Raw genomic sequence first — 21,730 nt, 5'->3', positions numbered from 1 at the left:
AAGTAAATTTACTGAAAAAAAAAAAAAAAACACTTTTCTGAATAAATGAAACCTTAACATAGCACAGTGATTTTCAACCTTGGGGTCGTGACCCTATGTGGGGTCGCATAAAATGTCTGGTAATTAATAAAACAAAAAAATAGTTACCAATACAGCTACAACTAATGATTATTTTCATAATGGATTAATCTGATTTTTGTTTTAAAACACACAGTTTACCTGTAAAGCACATTTAAACCCTGCTTAAGCTGAAATAAAACTGTTTCTCATGTACAAACACACAAAGTTCTGCAGGTGAATCAAACGGCTCCGCATCACGATCAGTGACATAAATACCACGACACAACGAATCGATAATTAAATTAGTTGCCAATTATTGATTTTATCGATTCGTTGTTGCAGTCTTAATTACCAATTAAAAATACATTTTTAAATAATTTTTCTTCTTTTCAAAGAAAAAAGACGTTTATGGGGTCGTCAGAAATTTGTGATATAAAAATTGAATTCACGATCCTTAACAGTTTGGGAACCACTGACATAGAACCTTATTTGGCTTCATAGCAGCAGAAACTATACTCACCTATTTGACTTTTTATAGACATCAGTATCAATGGCTTGTAAATGTATCTGAAGGGTGATATATTATATTACCCTCACCACTGTGTAAAAAAACTGTTTTGCTTTGTATCAAAACATAAATTTCCCATTTTTTATCCACTTTTTGGACTTATTGTCAAATCAAGTCCACTTTAATGTTTTTCCTTTACAGTCCTGGTGTCAACTGTCATTATTTTAGTGCAGATTCAGCAGTTTTTCAAGCAGAAAAAGTGTTGTTGACTAAATCTGATTGAGATCGTGCACTATAGTGACACCAGCATAGGTTAGTTAGCTCAATAACTTCAGTGTTGCAGTATACTGTGTAGCTAAGAAGCAGTTTTTCTACACTAGTATGTTGTTAGAGATCAGCAGGTGTTTCCTGTAAAGGTGTAAATAGTTTGATGGTGTGTCACAGGACTGTAGTGGTGTGCCAGTATGTCACTGGTTTCCTGATTCCATTCAACTGCCATTATTCAGTTGCATATTAAGATTTTTTTTCATTTTTTGTACTACAGTCATTCTATGTAGTAGCAGTCAGTAAGTGAGTAGCTATTAGTGGTGGCATTTCTATGTAGAACACGTGTCAAACTCAAGGCCCGTGGGCAAAATTTGGCCCGCCAGAGCTTCTAGTCCGGCCCACTGGAAGATTTTTTTTTAATAGTTAAAAAAAAACCAGCAAAAACAGGACTTTTTGTAAAACTATCATATAAGACGTCCATAAAATACAATGGAGGTTCCAGTACTACATTATTTACTGTTATATTAAATCACAATTTATTTTAAAAAACCTGAAGATTTCTCGCAAATTATCAAACAAAATTCGGGCAAATTACATTGCAAATTTCCGGAAAATGTTTAGCAAAGTCAAGGAATTTTGACCAGTTGCTTAACATTCAGGATTTGGTTTGATTTTGTGCTTTATCCTTCACAATTGGTGAAAAAAAAAAAAAACAACAAAAAACTCCTGTAAATTTCCTCAAATTATTCTACTAAATGAAATAAATGTTTATAATATCAAGGAAATGTAAGTGATTTTAAGCTTAAGGTAACTTAATGCTTGGATATTGTCAGTCTCTCATATACATTTATATGTAATTTATACCTGGAAGTGCAAACTAGGGTACATTAATGTTGATATTGCTCTTTTTTCTGCCTAAAATCTGTGGCCAACTTGAGATCAAACTGGTCCGTATTTAAAGCCCTAAAACTAAAATGAGTTTAACACCTGCCCTGATGTAGAATAACATCATAATAATAATCATGCAATGTTAAGCAAAACAAGACAGCAGCTGTTAGTGTGTGAAGGCAGATTTCAAATGCCGTTCAAATTAGACCAGTGGTTCTCAAACTTCTTTGGCCCAAGAACCACGTTTTCCTTATTTCTGAATCCAAGAAATAAGAGACAGGGACTACAACATTTTGCTCAGAAAACTATTTTAAAACACCTATAGATCCTAATGATGGAATGAACGAGTGATAACACACATTTTAAAGAATCTCATTTTGTAAATAAGTGAAAAGAAACAGTATTTTAATGTGAAAAATGTTGGATCATATTTATTTCTATTTTTTTAGCTCAGATTTTTTTTTTTTTTTTTACTGTATTTTAGTTTAACTAGATTAATATTTCAGAAAAAAATGAAAGTATAGAAATACAGTTGTTTAAGATTTCGTGGTTTTAATAATATAAAAAAATAAATAATAATTAAAAAATTCCAGGCGACCCCACATGGGGTCCTGACCCCAAGGTTGAAAAACACTGATTTAGTGGCTCCTGAATGGATTTATTTCTACAGTTTTTATCATTTCAGGTCATATCATGCTTGGGGTGGGACCAAAAGTGACACTTTATTTGTTAATTTTCCACTCTCTCTCTCTCTCAAGTACCCCCTGCAGTGCCATTGCGTACCCCTAAGGGTACAAGTACCCCCATTTGAGAAACACTGGCTTAGACTACGTGGCCTGTGATTATCTAGTTTTAACTAAGGGAACGTTCCCACAAATGTTGAGTCCTGATCTCTTCAAAGAGACTAACAGAAAGGTTGTCCCTTTATTCTACCTTGCAAACATCTGTCTAATAACATACAAACATCATATTTTAGATGCTTGTTTTATTCTATAGATGTTAACTTATATAGTGCTGTGGAATGGGAATTTCAGTGGCGTGATTACATAAGGTCCGGACCAAGGTTTTTGTTCCCCGCAGCCTCTTTTCTCTTGTTATCCATCGCCGCAACAGCCATAAACAACTTCCACATTACCCTTAGTGTCTGTCCTCCTCAAGTTATGGCTGCACTCTATCCCATACATCCCTGTATACAAGACTAAAAAAACTACCAAAGCATCGGCTCCAGGCCGTGAGCAGACGAACGCACAAGTAGGCACAAGCTGACGACTGTATCTACTAAAATATTTGTTTATTTCAATCAAATTTAAGATAAGACTGTGTTAAAGATACAGCAGTGACAGTGAAATAGACCCATTAATTAAAGTGTACAAATTACACTGTTTTCAACAAGAAAAGGGGGTCATGTAAACATTAGTGCAATTACTGAGTGTGGATACACCCTCATTAGCTTTTAACTCATGCAAGTGATACAATGCACCAGCTTTAATTGCCCGGATGACTTTGAAAATTTAATGACACTCTCTTTAAAGGGTTAACCTTTCAACACTGACCTCGATGCAGACCATGGAAAAATCAGATAAAATCTGAAAGAACAAGGAGCATTAGGCCAAAGTGGAGACAGTCCTTGACTTGGATCAGACATATCCAGAAATAAAGATGATTTGCTTGGGGAAAAAAAGACGTAAAAAGTTAAAATTGCCACTTGAAAGTTTGTTTTTATCTTCACTGTCAACAATAAAGGGGTAAGAAAAAAAACAATTTGGCAATAGATCGCGATATTTCACAACATGATTATCGTATATCGATCCAAAAAATGGCCAAATCAACTTTTTTAATCATGTTAGCGAGAAAAAAAGACAATTAATAGCACTAACATATGCATAGCACGTAAACGCCCAGTCATTACGTGTCAGTGAACGCATTATCAGACCTTGTTAAACTACCTCACCCCTCAATGCATTTTAGCTGGAAGTTGATGGCACTTTATTTTCATAAAACATAGTGGACTTTTTTTTTTTAAAGAATTTCAGAACTTAGAATCAGAATCAAAATTTTAAATTTTGAAAAATGTAGTTTGACAGTTTGATGAACATAGAATTACATACTTGAATTACAGCTAGTTACCATTTACTTCTCGCAAGTTTAAAAAAGTGAAATGAATTGTATTTGATAACTTTGTACTTGAAATTTGTAATTGCGTTATATATCGTATTGTTTAGCATTGGGATAAATGGTATCGTGACATGCAAATTGTGAATTGTATCGTCAGATTCATGGCAATGCCCAACCCTAGTAAACACGCTTGTTGACATTGTCGCGCTTTGCATTGTGGGATGTGGAGTCAGATGCATAGAAGTGTTTTTATAGTTTTGTTCTAATTTATTCTCGATATTAATTACCTGTGATATTGGAATGAAGTAAAGACACTTATGCATCCATCTCTGCGGCTCCACATCCCACAATGCAACGCGTGAAACCTTTCCGATAAACAGTGGAGCTGAAAACAAACTCAATTTCAACCTTTTGCATATTTTTTTCAAGCAAATGATCTTCGATATATTGATCTATGTGGCCTACGCTGTGAATTTATCTTGTACAAATGTTTGTCTTCAGCAGCTTTAACAAACTGTGAAAGTTTCAACACTAATTGTGTTACAATTCCAAAGCTAGAGCTACATTTCTATGAAATAAAGACTGTAGGAAAATGTCCAACATGCAAACACACAGATGTACAAATAATCTTTAAAACGTACCGTAAAAGCTTACCAAAACATTCAATCTCAAACAGTCCCTGAACTTAAAAAAAATACACAATTATGAACTGTGTTGCAACAAATTCAGAAAGAATTCTGTTGTGCGAGAAAGTGCTTCAATGATGATTCAAGTCCGAATGAAGCCGACAAAGAAAAGAGGATTTTACAAAACGTACCAAGTGCCTTCGTCAGTAGTGTTATTGATAAAATATTTCAATACAAAAAGATTCAGAGTTATTCTGATGCTTTCAACTCACACAAGAAAGAAAGACGAGTCGCGTTAGTGGAGTGAGGTGTGACATCAAAGTGAGTCTAAATTCACTTCCTGATTCCCTGAAGAAGAAATCAAGTACATTACAAGTCATTTCAGGCTTCTACACACACTGACATACCTGTTTTCCTTATCATCCATCCGTTTGCTGTTCAACCCATACATCTCTCTCTCTCTCTCTCTCTGTGCGTGTGTGCGCGTGCGTGTGTGTTCCATCATGCTCCTCCCCAAAGGCAGCATTCTAATAGTCACACTCAATAAAAGCTGGAAATGTCCATTTTAACAAGAAACGCTGACGACCAGCTGTGTTGTTTCTCCATTTCCTGCGCTGGGTTATGGACTCCAGCCACAGCACGAAGCAAACTCAACCTCTGCAGAGCTCCCTCTGAACGCCAGCTGGAAGGCAACAAATTCAATTCACCACTTTTTGTGTGTGTGTTATTTTTTTTAAACCAAGTTGAACACTTCCAAGTTGATCTGCAGGATGTGGTCTTTGACGGCGCAGAAGACGAAGCGAATGTTGTCCGTGTCGGTGGCGCACGTGAAGTGGGAGTAGATGAGCTTCTTCTGGTTTGGGTTCAGACTGACGAACATGTCTAAGATGAAGTCTTGAGCCGCTTTGGCGTCCCTCGGGGGACCTGGTGGAAGGAAACGGGGAGACTGAACCAGAAATATCCAGTTTACTAGTGTTCATTTAGTTTTAGTCATAGGCCGTGTTCAAAATTGCATGCTAACGTACTACTCATACTAAGCGTGATGTCAAAATGACTATGTTGTGCTATGTTAGGGTTTCATTAACAGGTTTCACAGTGCCATCGATTCCACTGACCACCACTGTGGTGTAACGAGTTATGGCTTCGCTCTTGAGAATGTAGGGTCAGGAGTTCGATCCCAGGCTCAGTCTTTTTTGGACTTCAACATGACTCTGGTGACTACATTACATTAAAAATCCACATAAATGACGCAATGCTGAGCTGCCTTCACTGTCTTTATAGCCACTGTAGTGGGAGGGCTGTCTATGCAGGAGTCCTCTGCGGCTGTCATGTCTCCTCAGACGCATTTTATTAATATTATTAAATGGTTGTCACGTCCCTGCCACGATGATGCAATGAAGCAACCAAAAAGCGACTATAGTTACTGAAGTGTGAACAGGGTTATATTCCACAAACACTGGCTTATTTCACCCATTGGGATGAATAAATCACTCTCTTCTGGGTGGTTGCCATGGTAGCTCGAGTAATCTCTGCTCCATTGATGATGGCTTTTTATTGTGAGCGTGCACGAAAGTAACCCAAGATTTACATACTTGATTGACCCACTTCATACCAGCTGTTATGGAATCAGAAACCCAGAGTTCCCCATCGCGGGGTATGATGCTTCAGTGTTTACGGATAGACTCAGAGTTTGTTAACCCTCCTTTACGAAATTCACCTCAGGACTATTTCAGTTTTAGTCCACTTTTAGTCAACCAAATCACATTAAAGTTTTAGTAAGCTAGATGAAGTCAACTAAACAATAATGCAGTAGTGTGTGTTTTTTTTAAAAGACTCAATTACCATTTATCAATCAAATCCCCACATGACTCGTATTATGTTCGTAAACACAATCTCACTTCAAAACAAGAGCCTATTTACAAAAGCGTTAAAAAACTAATGGAAGACAAGAGGAGATGCTTTTATTTTGAAATGGGGATGTTTAATTTTTAGCTTGAAGCTGGTCCCAGGACAATTTCACGTTCCGCTCGCAATGCATCATGGGATGGTTGAGTATGACTAGAGTGCCCACCGTGCATACTTTAAAAAAATTGATACAGGGACATTTTTTTATACTGTATAATGTGAACGCACTACATTTTCACGTCAGACTTAGCATGAATAGTACTTTAAGTATGACATTTCCAACACAGCCATAGTCTCAAAAAATGTATGAGAAGAAGACTATGACGTAAAGTTTTAGACAGCAAAACTAACACTGCGGTTTACATTTTTGATTTAGTTGAAAAAAAAAACCAACTGCTTATGCTTAAGACATGGTTTCCATTTAAAGGATGGAATATCTATAGGCAATGATGGTATACAAAAACTACAGGTAAATATGCAGATATCTAAATAATATGTTGCATGTTTTTATGTGAAATTGAGTTCTCCCTTACCATCATACTCAGGGAAGTAGTCGACCAGATGGGAATACATGATCTTTTCCTCCAGCAAATCGATTTTATTGAGGAAAAGGATGATTGAGGACTTTTTGAACCACTTGTAGGTGATGATGGTCTTGAACAGGGCCATGCTTTCCTCCATTCGGTTCTTTCAGAACAAAGCAGAAACATGAAATTGGACAAACTGTGAGAGAGCAGAGTTTAACTGACTGTAATCTCATCAAATTAAACGGGAGGTGCCTTCTGCCAAACATTGTGACTAAAGAGCTCCCTCTGCAGGTAAATGATGTGCACTGCCTCAGAGAAGAAAAGGGATGAGGTTCAAAAGCGTGACCAGAAAGAGAGAGAGAAAGAGAGAGAGTGAGAGGGAGAGGGAGAGACTGTAGATACTAGACCAGTGCTGGACGTGAGAAATTTAGGTCAACATTTCCACTGAACAGTTTTCAGCATTAGACAGAGCCAACAGTGGCCCTTTGTGTCCTTTTCAGAGTCTTTTTAAATCAGATATTGTTCTGCAGGCAGCAGCTGACTCTCACCTCGCTGACAGACTCAAACAGGACCTGATCGTACTCGCTGAGCGCAACCAGGAACATAATGGAGGTGACTTTTTCAAAACAGTGGATCCATTTCCTCCTCTCGGATCGCTGACCGCCCACATCCACCATCCTGCAGACACAGAGGGAGAAGAATTGTCCCCTATACACGTGCATTCCTTACATTCTTCTAAGCACACCTCCATGCAAACAAAGACAAGATTACTATAACTATATCCAACATTAATGACATTTTGGCAACAAAAAAAAAACACAAAAAATACTCTTAAAAAATAAAACAATCATGATCAGATGCAATGTCTGTGTGCAAAATCGGTGTACTTTTCTCAAAATAGTCAACTGTAACTAAATGAAAAGGGTTCCAGTGTATAAATAAAATCCAGAAAATCAACTAAAGTTTTGTAAGAAGGCTTAAACTCAAAAACGTCAAAGTCAACAATGAAGTGAGGGTCATAGCATAACATTTTGGACCTTTTGGCCTTTATGTGCAGGTTCTTTTGTAATAAAAAATGCCTGCTTGTTTATGGCCTTTGTCCTGCTGTGGAGTAAAAGAGGAACCTCATGTACAAAGTTGAAATGGCAAAGGAAACTCATCCATCCAGCAAAACCCTGTAGAAGCTGGAACTTTAATTAACACATGCTATTTTGAACGCAAAGGGTAGTTACATTTAGTTCAAGAATGAAATAATGATGTTAGATTTTTTTTTAGCACATTCTTAAATAAAAACAATCAGTCGGTTTTTGTCTGATTTTCCCCTTCTAGACCAAGGATGGCAAATGCTAGATAATTAGGAGTGTAATGAAATAGTTATCTCACGACACGATATCGGGCTGAAAATACTAACGATACAACATTAAAAAAAAAACTCCCAATGAAGAAAAACAAATACAAATGTGTAACAAATGTTTGTTGATGAAAAACAATTGGACTGCAAAAGTTGGAGACAAATTTTCTGTTTTTTTAATTATTATTATTTCTCATTTCTGTAATGTAAAGGTTTAGAAAGCTGCATTTTGGACCTGCTAAAATAAATCCAAAATTCAGCTTAAAATGTTCATTGAAAAGTCGCACCCCCTGAATGCTGAATGCATGCGCACTCCACCAGCCAGAGGATGTCAATTTTGTCGATTATTTTATGTTTGATCAGATTATCCTGTAGTCTGAGGTGTGTTAAGAGTGCATTTGTCCCAATAATCGGCTCTGAGACGAGTCGGGGCTGACAATATTAATATATATTAATTAATATTAACTTGTTTATGTGTGTGGGGAAAAGTCAACGACTCCTGACTTGTGACCCCGTGATTTATGACGAGGAATGGAATGTAGCCAATCAAGATGTAATCCTGCATTCCAGGTAATCTATGAATTCAACAGAGTACAGCAACAGCACGTCAGAATATGTCAAACATGGCTGAGCGCTAGAATACTAGATTTCCAGACTTTACAGAGAAGGAGCTCTCATTTTAGATGGCGTTCCAAGTCACTTTTTCAAATAAGAGGTGGAAAATCCAGAGTTCTGAGTTTCTTGAAACGCAGCATTAGATCACGTTGTTAGATAAAAATGTCTGGCTTGGAGGAAGATCTGTGTTTTGGACAGAAATAACTGACGCCCTCACCTGAACACCACACTCTGCAGGTCAAAGGTGTACTCCAGGATACCTGTGGTGGGCACTCGGACCCTCAGCACATCCTGCTGTGTTGGCCGATAAGACGGATCAGCGATACGGTCCAAGTCGTTCAGATAGCTAATAACGGCAGAGGAGAAAACTTCATCAAACGATTCTGAATCCTGAAATAACTGATGCAACATCAGCATTGTTTCTATATTCTAAATACACTTTTATTGCAAACATTTATTTCAGAGGAAGCACAAACCATTTACTGACATCTGAGGAGTCACTAGCATCTGTTCGCACTCACTATTTGGCAGAGTCCGAGAGCTGGTATTCTCTCTTCCGACTGTAACATTCCTGAATCCCCGGATCACTCCACAGGCTCTTCAAGGCATCCGTGTACGGGTCCCGTAGCACGGTTACCCTTTCCACATCCACTCTACTGATAATGCTGGCATTGGCCTGGAAACAATGATTATATATTATACAATTTACAGAAACAAGCTGATTTTAGTGTGTAATAATGACTAATGAGGAACCTCTGGAGAAGTAGAGGGATACCACAGTGTACAAAGTATACTTTAAGGTGGACAATTGTTTCAGTGTGTTGTCTTTAAAAACCAACAGGAAAAATAAAGACATCATGTGACATTAAGTAGAAAATATTGGTGTTTCCCACAGCGCCAAAGTTTAAATAAAATGAAATGTACTTATTTTTTAAAAAAGATAGGCAAATAAAACAAGAAGACAGTCATCAAGATCCCCCGCCAGATTGGTTGTCATTATAACTCACAACCTTTTCCTAAATGTCCTAAATCTAACATAGATGTATACATAAGAAAATATTATCACATCAGTATAAGAAATTACTAACTATCTTAAACATTTTCTAAGAATAGTTGTCCCCTTTGAAGATACCTCGAACAGAGTAAAAACACAGAATAAGGGCAATAATTCCATAAAAAATAATTACGCACTTCTCATTTTCAAACTCCATCAAGGTATTGATAGCCTGAAGCCACACAACAAATTTGGTTATCCTATCTTAAACAGTTTCTGAGAAAAGCTGTCCCCCTTAACTCGGACGGACGGACGCACAGAGCTCAAACCTATGTCCCCCTTCCACATTTTGGGTAATAATAAGGTTGAATAAATAAATGAGGGAACTGAACTGCCCAACTGGCAGCAGCAGCTCGACACACATTAAGTGGTTAGCTTGTCGGCTAACACTACAAACAGCATGAGTTCATGTTTATGCACATGCGCACACGCAGAGACAGACGGGAATACACTCATAGCATAGATGTGTCTGTAAATACACACAGCTTGATGAACCCTGTGATTAGCACAGAATCTGCTCTTTATAGAAGCACAGAGACAAAAACAACACCACTACAGCGACTGTTTCACACGGATTACAGTGGACTTCCTCATTAAACTGTCAATCAATGCTCAGTGGACTGTGATTGGAGGAAACCCTTCTCCCGCCTCTCAACTTTTATAGGAGGGGCGGGGCCAACAGTGAAAGTTATGACACAGGGGAATCTATAGAATCCACTTCAGCAAATAGCAAAATTCAATTGTAATTTAGAGGCAGTCACTTAGAGGCCAGTGACTGACATTTTAAAACTAAATACTCAAAATTAAAATACTTTAACTAAACTGTGAAGAGTGAAACAAGGATTAATTTACAGCACGAGCTAATACCCAAGTACATATGCATTTAGCAGAAAAAAGTGGGTTTGGGGTTTAGTTGCTCTTTAAGGAAGATAATACCATAGTTTTGGGCGTCGTCTCCCGCTTCTGCAACATCATCTTCTTTGGTTTTATTGGCGGAAGCGATACATATTGCCAGCACCAAATGTGCAGGAGATGTAATGACATGCTACATTCACAGAGCGAGGATGAAATGTGTCAAAATCTATTTGTGAGGGGCTGCCACAAATAAATGAATGTATGGAAAACACTATGTTTCCAGATATACAGTACATGGAGAAGATTTTGGTTGGACGTAATAATAGCGTAACTGCCTTGTCATTAAATCTGCTTCCCTAACACCTTCAAACACACAATGACTTGGGCCGTATGAAAAGATTGAGTAGGCGAGAAATACCTGGATGTATAATATTATGAGGACATTTTTTAGGTGTCTACAGTAGTCATACTCAACCGCCTCATAATGCATTGCTAGCAGACATTCAGGGAATGTAAAATCATCCTGGGACCAACTCCAAGCTAAAAATCAAACATCCCCTTTTCAAAACCAAAGCATCTCTTCTTGTCTTCCATTAGTTTTTTAGTGCTTTTGTAAATAGGGCTCTTGTTTTGAAGTTAACCTGAGGTTTCATCAGTAGCACAATGGCGAACAATATGGAATCTTTTAATGTCGGAATTAAATGTGTTTCTGTGAGTTTTATTCAATTCAACTTTATTTTTATAGCGCAAATTACAACAATAATCATTTCGAAGCGCTATCGATCGTTATGGATCAAATGACCACTTTCTTGCTTAAAATGTTTTCAGAACTTTCAAAGGTGGAGAATCAACGTAGACATTTAGCCTCAGTGTGATTCAGGTTTTTGTCGTCGTAGGTTCCAAATGCATCTTGACAAACTTGGAAGTATACTTCATCCTCATCATAACCTAATGTGGAGTGAGTTAGTGTGCCATTTCGAACACAGCCTTGGACAATTATTAAACAATGCTAATGCTAATTGCTACTAAGCTTCTGAAGCACATGCAAAACCCTTAGCTGCCCCTTAGCCTTAGGCTTTATGTGTAACTTTCCTTAGAAAAGTGAATCGTTTACCTGACTTTATGACTAAATACACATGTTAGGCCACAGATGGTTGACCTGCTTCAAGGCATGTGATCACATGTAATGTCAACATTCTATCATTAACTGTTTTACTTCCTGTTCATGGCATTGTTACAATAATACGGAATGAGTCATTACAGAGATTAAAAAAAACTTGGTATAAAAATCTCATGTCGCTGACTACATTAGTGACATACGACGCACGTTATCAAATTAATGTGCAGACATAATGAACAGTTCATAACATAAGGACTTTCTGTTCCATAACCTCTAAAAATCATTGCACTGGACACATTTTTCACATGTTGCACTAACACTGGTGATAAAGTATTCATTTACTCTCATTAAAATTTTAATGAGCTTTAAAAAAAAAAAGAAGAAAAAAAAAAGCCCGACTGAAAATGTTAAAAAAAAAAACAACATCCAGACCAATTAGAAACTCAGCGGTCCGTCTCACCTTCTTCTGTTCTGAATTTGTGTGAATAGTTCTTTGGCGCACTGTGTGGATCCATGGTGCTCTCGACCAATCAGAAAACACTTACACACAAGCTGTGAGGAGTCGATGAACGGCCATTTATGGTTGAGCCATTACTGTCTATTTATACTCAAGCTGCTGCTGTGGCTGGAAACTTTGGCAGGATCCAAACGGAGGAAGTCATTGTATGTTACATAACATATTTGGCTTCTCCTGATAATCACACTTTGTTTATTTTTCTGTTCTTTCGGGACAATTTTTAATAACACTGGTGCACCATTAATAATTACTAAATAAACTGAAAACAAGAACAATCACGTAGAGACAGGTCCATCTATAAGGGGGAATAAAGTGGATAGCTTTTTGTGGCCCATCCATAAAGTCAGTAAAATGATGGTCCATTGTTCTATGAATCTGTGATAACCACATTTAATTTTTAGTGTAATATAAAAAATAGGAACAATTAGTTTAAACTGGCAAATAATAGGCATGCATGACAAATCATGAATGCATTATATTGGCAAAAAATACAGTAAGCATGAAATATGGGGAAAAGAGGTTAAAAGTGACAATAATGGGTAAACATATGCGACAATAGGTGGGAGAAGTGGTGGAAAGGGTTTATGAGTCCCGGAAATGTCTCGAAAGTGGAAGAAATTTGCAGAAAAGGCATTGTACCATAGTACATAGTCATCAAAGATGTAAATCCTTGTTTTAGTTTTTAAAAAGGGTTAAAAGTGACCAAAAATATTGGAAAAGGTGCTGAAATGGGATGTTAAAAACCACAGAAATTTATTAAAAGTTGCCAATGAGAGTGGACAAAAATGGACAGAAAAAGCGGTAAAAAGGGTTCAAAGTGTCAATATTGGCTTAAAAGTGGTAGAAATGGGGGGAAGGGCGGATTGGGGTGATGTAGTTTAAAACGTAGGAACAATTAGTTGGCAAATAATGGGCATGACAAATCGCGAATTCGGTCAAAATAATGTGTCAACATATGCAACATTAGGTGGGAAACGTGGTGGAAAGAGTTTAGAAGTGACGACAAAGTCTTGAAAGTGGAAAAATGTGCAGAAAAGGTATTGAAATTGGATGGAGAAATGGCAGAAATGGGAGTAATGTAGCAAAAATGCATTTAAAGGAGGCACTTGGCGACCCCCTCCAAGTGTCTTGCGACCCCAAATGGGGTCCTGACCCCAAGAATGAGAACCCCTGGTCTACAAAATTAATTAAATTGACAATTGTTTTAACTCAGCGGATGTTTTATTCATCTCTTTGAGAAGTAGAACCTCAGCATTTTAAAGTAACTGTAAGAGTAATTCAGTGGAAGTCCAGTGGAACGCCGACAGAAATGAAAGTAACACATTAAAAGTCCTCATGTTACTGTAATAGAGTTGCTTTTATGGGTACTTGTACTTTGTCCTATGACCGAAAGTATGGAATCAGAACAGTATCATAATGAATGAACTCTTGCAGGGTTTTTCACGAATGCACATGCTTTGTTTCACAGTTTCTGTTTCAGATTTACAAATACACACGATCTGTTTCGCAAATGCACACACACTGGTTCACAAATATATATTTGTTTCACAGTTGTATTTCAAATTCACAAATGCACACGATCTGTTTCGCAAATATATATTTTATGCAAACTTGTAATATAAATTCTGAAATGCATTCACTCTACTTCACAAATATTATTTTTGAGGCACACTTGTAATATAAATCCACAGATGATGCAAATTGCTGAATGTGCATTTACAAACTGCTTCTGTGCTGTGAAACCTCTGTGTATTTGTGAGAGAAATCTGTGAATTTTGAGACTGCCCTGACGTCGCGGGTCAATGAACGTCACCATTGGCTGATAAAAGTGATTGACAGATTCATCAGCCAATCAGGTGTGTTTGCTTTCAGCCTATCATATGGCTTCTTACATTTTCTCCACACTCTTGTTTGAACACTGCGTATGCGCACATATCAGTAGCTCTGCAATTGTTTCACACATTTATACACCAGCAGCAGAACTTTAAAGTCTATTCTGAGGCTGCCTGGGAGCCAGTGTAAAGACTGAAGTAATGCGCTCTGACCTCTTTGTTCTGGTTCAGACCGGAGCTGCAGTGTTCTGAACCAGCTGCATCTGTTTGATGCTCTTTTGGGGGATTCCTGACAGAAGACCATTACAATAGTCCAGTCTGCTGGAGATAAAAGCATTGACCAGTTTCTCCTGATCTTTCTGAATCATTAAACCTTTCACTGGAGATGTTCTTTAGATCATCAAGATCACTACATGTGCATCAGAGCCTGTGGGAGGCCGCACGATGTTTAATATTAATATTATCCTAACCACTAGTAACGAGTGTATCATGTTTTTTCCTGCAGACAGTGCCTTCTCCTCGCCCTCCTTTCTCTTTTCTTTTCAGGTGTCTTGATGTTGGAGCTGACGGTTCCTGATCAATGGTTCGCGGCTCAACACTCGGATGTTCTATCCTTCTATCCTATCCTGTTTGCCCTTCTGTTCACTAACCCAACCAGTCAAAGCGGATGGTTGCCACCTCTGAACCTGGTTCCGCTGGAGATTTCTTCCTATTAAAAAAAAAAAAAAAGGGAGTTTTTTCTTCCCACTGTTGCTAAATGTTTGTTCATGTGGATCTTGTTGGGTTCGTTCTTTCAAACTACAGACTTCATATTTTGTTAAGCGCTCTGAGATGACTTTGTTGTAATTTGCGCTATATAAATAAATTTGGGTTGAGTAGAGTAGATGGTAGAAGTCTGTTTTTGTGATAGATTTGATGTGACTGCTGAATGTCAGGTTTTTCACTTGGTCGTTAGCTTTTAAAGATCGAGACTCAAGATACTAATATATCTTTTTCTTGTTACCACCAAAGACAATCACCTCCATCTTATCATGATTTAGGAGAAGGAAGTTTTTACTTTACTTGTACTCGAGTACCATTTCAATCCAGTAACAATACTTGTCAGGTTTGGGCTCAAATTATAATTGTAATCGCATAATTGATAATTGTTTTTAAAAATCTGTTGCTGTCATAATTCTAATTAAATTGTAATTGAGTTTAAATTATTTACATTGTAATTGTAATTGTCATGAAAATTCCAAAACAATTGTCAATTGTTATTTAACGCAAAACTGGGGAACCATGTTACAGTTCTATATGTACACATATGTAGTTAACAATTATTAAAATGTGTTTCATATCAAGCATTCCCACATTTTATCATTAAACAACTTTAAATCTAGGGGTATACTGACACAAAACAAGCCTCAGATGTCCACACCAAAAATATTAAAACCTACATTTTTATTGATTAGGAAGCCTAATAATGTAACCAATAGATATGAAATAAATTAGATGATAGATATTTGTTTTTAGTGTATTTTACAGCTGATTGAGGAACTGTTATCATTAGCGATGCTAACAGTAAGCTAACACAAGAGGAAGGTTCACTTTTATTAGGTTATTTTTTTTTTCAAGCTCAATAATTGGGATTAATTGTGATTGAACTCTAGTAATTGAGAACGTAATTGTAATTGACTTTGAGAATAAAAAAAATAATTTCAATTGAATTGTAACTGAGAAAAAATGCTGGCAACTGTATACATAATTGAATTGTAATTGAAAACATAATTGTAACTGAAAAATGTAACTGACCCCGACCATGGTACTTGTACAGTAAGATCTATCAGTACTCTTTGCACCACTGGAACACCAACTCCACATGCTGACTAGGACAGGAATTATCGCTGACAAAGGCCCTGGTCTGGTTATCATCCTAAACTGGAAGTTGAACTTGTTGTATGAGCCAGCAGCTTTATAGCTTTGTGTGTTTAATGAGTTCCTGTCATGGAGTGTGAAGGGCTGGATTCCTTGTTTGTTTAATGGCCGCCTTGCTTTTACCGCATGTTTGATTGAAGAGTACCAGGTACGTGTCTTTACATACCTGCCATGTCCATGTCCTTTATTAGCTGCAGGGTTAGAAAACTAAACACTAAGAGTGAGACACGTGTGTGTGTGTGTGTGTGTGTGTGTGTGTGTGTGTGTGTGTGTGTGTGTGTGTGTGTGTGTGTGTGTCCGACCTTGTTGCACTCGTACTTGTAGTGTAGGTTGAAGGTGCTCATGGCCTGGATCATGGCCTGCATGGCTGTGAAGATGTTCTGGAACACCAGCCTGGTGAAGCTCCTCTTGTCCTCGTCCGAGTATCCATGACCGTGGATAATTCTCATTTGTTTGATGAACGTGCTCTTCCCACTTTCACCGGTTCCTGCTCACCAACAGATACACAAATGAAGTGTTTATTTGTAGCTTAAAGAACTTTTAAAAATCTCCAACAACACAATCCATCACTCAGGGGTTCTGAACCTTGGGGTCACGATACACTGGTAGAGGGGGGTCGCCAGATGCTTTCAAGAAACTAAGAATATTTCATGAACAATTTGAGCCAATTTTTGCTTATTTTTACCCTTTTTCTGCAACTACACCAAACTTGCCATATTTAATATTTTCATCCCTTTTCTTGCCATATTTTTGCTCCTTTTAATGCATTTTTGCTACATTCTCCATCAAATTTTAATGCAATCCCATTTTTTCCCACTTTCAAGACTTATGAACCCTTTGCATCACTTTTCCCACCTAACTTTGCATATGTTGACCATTATTCTCACTTTTAACTAGTGATAGACCGATACATCGGCCGGCCGATATTATCGGCCGATTTTTTTGTGTCTTTTACGTGTATCGGCATCGGCCGATGCGTTCGCCGATCCACATTATGTGCAGAGAACAGAAATATTTTTTACTTTTCTTATTCTACATCACCTGTTTATGTTAATGTTCCTTTTTTTCAAAATTGAGACTCGTACCATTTGTTATCATCACTGTAATTTGTATGACGTAAATCCAGGGAGCAAAAATAGTATCAGCTCCAAATATCGGCTCAAGAAAATCAGCAGTCTGTATCGGTCATTGGCTAAGGTTGATGGGAAAAGAAATCGGTATCGGTAACAGCCCTAAAAAAAATCCCTATCGGTCTAACCCGAGCCTTTAACCTCTTTTCACCATATTTCATGCTTATTTTTTTCCCAATTTAACCACATTCACAATTTGTCATTCCCATTATTGGCCAGTTTAAACTAATAGTTCTTACTTTTTAAATTATATCACCCCAACTCCCCATTTCTGCCACTTTTAAGCCAATATTGAACACTTTTTCTCTCTGTTTTTGACCACTCTAATTTGCAACTTTTAACTAATTTCACTACCTTTTCCACCTTTTTTGAACCCATTTTATTCCTGATTAAAACAAGGATTTACATCTTTAAGATGACTATATACTATGAGGCAAATAATAATAAACTTCCTGGATAACAGAGGATATTATTCAGATCAATAAATGTGGTTATCACAGATTCATAGAACAATGGACCATCATTTTACTGACTTCATGGATGGACCCCAAAAAGTTCTCCCCTTTATTCCCTCTTATAGATGACCCTGTCTCACCATGACTGTTCTTCAGTGTTCAATCACCTTCATGTACAGTGGGGGTCCCCGGTCTCTGGAGCCGTTATTTTGGGGTCGTGGGCTAAGAAGTTTGGGAACCCAACAAAAGGGTCAAAAACAGCTGCAGAACTGTCTACGTTGGATAAAGAGGTTCTGTTGAGACTTGTCACATCATGCTTTTGGTCGGCTGGTCTCAGACTATAATCACACTCTTCGAATTCAGGTAAACTGATTTGGACTTTTTAGTGAGATGACAAAATTTGTTTTGATAAGAAAATTGTAAAATTAATTAATCAATTAATTAATTAATTAAGCAGAATCAGAAAAAAAAAAAAACCCCACTAGATTTAGAAACAACGTAGCAAAAAACTTAACCAATCAGGCAAATAAGACAATACGCATTAAACCACCTACCACATAAAAAAAAACAAAACACTTAAATCTTCTTTAGAAAAAAAAATCAATCTAACCATCACATCTACACAAATTATGTACATACATTAAAAATCATGTTACAACTTATAATAGTTGCAATGTGCGCACAACTTTCTCGTGTGTTAGCATAAGTAGCAGTTAGGATTTATTACAAGCTAAATCAATGCAAGACAATGTAAATAGCGTGAAGCGTTAACAGCTGAGCATGAGATTCTGTTTAAGGTGTGACAGCCTTACAGCTGCACTATAGCGTGAGTGTAACATACAACCAGAAGATTAGCCTCAATGGTGAAATCTTAGCAACTGGCCAACAGCGTGATAAACATTCATTGGGAGATGTTTGTACTTGATGCTACATGTTTGTCTGTTGTTACCTGCGTTGACAAAATAATGATGTAATTTAATTTGAAGTTACACAATCCCTCGTACACTTAGTGTTTTTGTTGTTGTTGTTTTGCTACAAAGATGTCAACACTGATGGAATGAGATTTTACAACTTGATGGTGACTTGTTACTGTTGGAAACCTGTGGTTTCCATGTGGAACCATGTGGTTAATGATGTGTAACCATTTACTTGTTTGTTATGCCTTAATATTACAGTTAAATTTGGTTCAAGTTGAGGTCAAGGTGACCTCTGACCTTTTAAAGAGTTTACCATGTTTGGTTTAATGTTTGCTAGATTAGATAAGACAAAGTAGTATAAGTTAGAGCAGTGATTCCCAACGTTTTTAGCACATAACCACCAAAATAAAGGTTCCAGAGATCAGGGACCCCCACTGTACCTGAAGGTGGTTGAACACAAACATGAACATTGAAGAACAGTCATGTGGAGACATCTATCAGGTGGATAAAGGGGGGAGCTTTTAAAGACCCATCCATACATAGTCAACAATATGATGGTCCATTGTTCAATGAATCTGTGATAACCACATTTATTTATTTATGTGAATAATATCCAGGATGTTTATTAATATTTGCTCCATAATATATAGTCATCTTAAAGATATAAATCCTTGTTTTAATCAGAAATAAAATGGGTTAAAAGTGAGCAAAAATGGTGGAAAAGTTGGTGAAATCGGATTTTAAAAACCACAGAAATTGGTTCAAAGTTGCAAATTAGAGTGGCAAAAAATGGACAGAAAAAGAGTTCAAAGTGTCAATATTGGCTCAGAATTGGGGTAATGTAATTGGAATAAGTAGGCACAATTAGCTGGCAAAGAATAATGGGCATGAAAAATCTAGAATGTGGTTAAATCGGCAAAAATAAGCATGAAACATGGTGAAAAGAGGTTAAAAGTGACAATGATTCAACATATGCAACATTAGGTGGAAAAGTGGTATAAAGGGTTTCTAAGTGCTGAAAATGTCTTGAAAGTGGAAAAAATGTGCAGAATTAAAATTGGATGGAGAAGTGGCAGAAACGGGAGTAATGTTGCAAAAATGCATTAAAAGGAGCAAAAATATGGCAAGAAAAAGTGATGAAAATAGGTTTAAAATATGGCAAGTTTGGTGTAGGTGCAGAAAATGTTTAATATAATATTCTTAGTTTCTTGAAGGCATCTGGCGACCCCCCTCTAATGTCTCGCAACCCCAAATAGGGTCCCGAGCCCAAGGTTGAGAACCCTTGTTTGTCCCACAATTGGGAAATTTGGTCGTTACAGCAGCAATAAAATACAAGATAATGGAGAAATGAGCAAAAACAGTACTTAAGTAACATAAAAAGATGATAATGTTCTTTGATAATTGCATGATAATAAGTTTCAACAGAGTTGGGTTTTTTCCCACAGATTCTTCTCGGTATCACCATCAACCACCACCACTGAGCCTCTTACCGAGCAGGAGCAGCTTATATTCCCGTCGGGAGTCCTTCTTGTCCCTCCGGAGCTGCCTTTCGATCTCATCGTTGATCCTTCGAGCCTCTTTGGCCTCCGGACTGAGGCAACACGTCCCCACGGAGCTCAGAGTCATCCCTACCCGGTAAAAACACTTCCTTCTGGGGGTCAAACACAGGAGGCGGTGGAGCCTTGTTCAGGTAATAATAACCTGTAGAAGCTTCTAAAAAAGAAACAGCTAGTGACCTTATTCCTTCACACAGAAGAGGGAAATAAGCCGAGTAGAAACCCTGGAAGCTGTGGAATATGGTGGAATAAGTTGGACTTGGTCACAAAAGCAAAAGTCCTCCTTAAATGTAGCTTTGCTGTGTCCGGGACAGTTACTGAGAGTGAAGCCGGTGTTACCGTTGGCTCCCTCCTCCTCCTCGCGCTGTTCCCGGCTATGTACACATTACAGCGGGAATAGCAGCACGTGACGGGGGGGCGAGCCGTGTCGGGAAGTCGTTTGGCCTTTAATCAGTCATTACCGGAAGCAGGTAGTGTTTTATTGACGGGTAAACTATGGATGCTTGCAATAGTGACATCAGCAGCTGGTTTTAATGTAATACAGTGTCTTCTCAGGCCAAATTCTAAGGAGGAGTGTGACGTCATTGAGCATGAAAAATAGAAAAATAAACTTTATGGTGACTGGTTCTAAAATATGTAATTACACATTTTATTTTTTTAAATATCAGTTTTGTAGAAAAATAGTCGCAATTTTATGAAAGTCAATTCCCTCCAATAAAAACAACTATCACAAAAAAACTTGTCATAATTATGACATGTTAAGTCATAATTATAAGTTATCATTTAATTATGAGATGCTAAGTTATAATTATGAGATACCAAGTCAATATCATGAGAAACTGTTATAATTATGAGTGGCTAAGTCATAATTATGAGATACTAAGTCATGATTATGACACGCTAAGTCATAATTATGAGAAGGTATCTTTTAATTATAAGATGCTACGTCACAATTATGAGATACTAAGTCATAATTGAGACGCTGAGTCATTATCATGAGAAACTATCTTATGAGAGGCTAAGTCAATTATGAGATACTAAGTCATAATTATGACATGCTAAGTTATAATTATGACATGCTAAATCATTATGAGAAGTTATCTTTAAATTATGAGATGCCAAGTCATCATTATGAGATGCTAAGTCATAATTAAAAGATACTAAATCATAATAAGAAGCTAAGTCAATTAACATGAGAAACTCTTATAATTATGAGATACTAAGTCATAATTATGAGATAAGTCATAAATATGAATTAGTATCTGTATTGTCATGCACAAGTACACATTACCATCATAAAGCTCAATTTTAGAGTTTTTGGCAGCTTGTGCATGCTCACCTAAGTCATAATTATGAGATACTATTTTATAATTATGACTTAAATTCTTCTTTAATTATTTTTCTTTTCTACTGGCAGGAATGAGCTGAAAATGTTTCATTTTTTAAAGTGGGGGCGCAACAGAAAAAGTCATGAATTATATTCAACTTTCCTGTGGAGGTAGATTTGTATCATTA

General features: G+C 37.2%; 1 protein-coding gene across 4 annotated transcripts; it reads right to left on the bottom strand.

Annotated features, from left to right (window-relative positions):
* Window positions 1-3,684: 3,684 nt before the first annotated feature.
* LOC114473111 (guanine nucleotide-binding protein G(q) subunit alpha-like) lies at window positions 3,685-20,663 on the bottom strand. 4 transcript variants are annotated; one of them, XM_028462514.1, is made up of 7 exons: window positions 20,150-20,663; window positions 16,460-16,644; window positions 9,384-9,538; window positions 9,123-9,208; window positions 7,445-7,574; window positions 6,903-7,056; window positions 3,685-5,410 (listed from the first exon to the last, which is right to left on the bottom strand). In XM_028462514.1, exons 1-7 carry the CDS (start codon window positions 20,283-20,285, stop codon window positions 5,198-5,200), a joined length of 1,059 nt encoding a protein of 352 aa, XP_028318315.1. In that variant the 5' UTR covers window positions 20,286-20,663; the 3' UTR covers window positions 3,685-5,197. The 4 variants fall into 4 exon arrangements, with proteins under 4 accessions (XP_028318315.1, XP_028318313.1, XP_028318314.1 ...); XM_028462512.1 differs by having other exon boundaries at window positions 9,080-9,208; window positions 20,150-20,662; XM_028462513.1 differs by having other exon boundaries at window positions 3,685-5,388; window positions 9,080-9,208; window positions 20,150-20,657.
* Between the last annotated feature and the right edge of the window lie 1,067 nt (window positions 20,664-21,730).

The sequence above is a fragment of the Gouania willdenowi genome, chromosome 12 (genome assembly GCF_900634775.1).
Source record: "Gouania willdenowi chromosome 12, fGouWil2.1, whole genome shotgun sequence".
Classification (NCBI taxonomy): domain Eukaryota; kingdom Metazoa; phylum Chordata; class Actinopteri; order Blenniiformes; family Gobiesocidae; genus Gouania; species Gouania willdenowi.
Note: the sequence above shows the minus strand (reverse complement) of the source record. Positions and strands in the feature narration are given on the sequence as shown.

Coding starts and splice junctions, on each gene's coding strand:
- LOC114473111 (XM_028462512.1), bottom strand. CDS start 20,285: ATGACTCTGAGCTCCGTGGGGACGTGTTGCCTCAGTCCGGAGGCCAAA. Junction 16,645..20,149: donor ATATAAGCTGCTCCTGCTCG/GTAAGAGGCTCA, acceptor GTTGGTGAGCAG/GAACCGGTGAAAGTGGGAAG. Junction 7,575..9,079: donor CTGCAGAGTGTGGTGTTCAG/GTGAGGGCGTCA, acceptor CTGTGTCTGCAG/GATGGTGGATGTGGGCGGTC.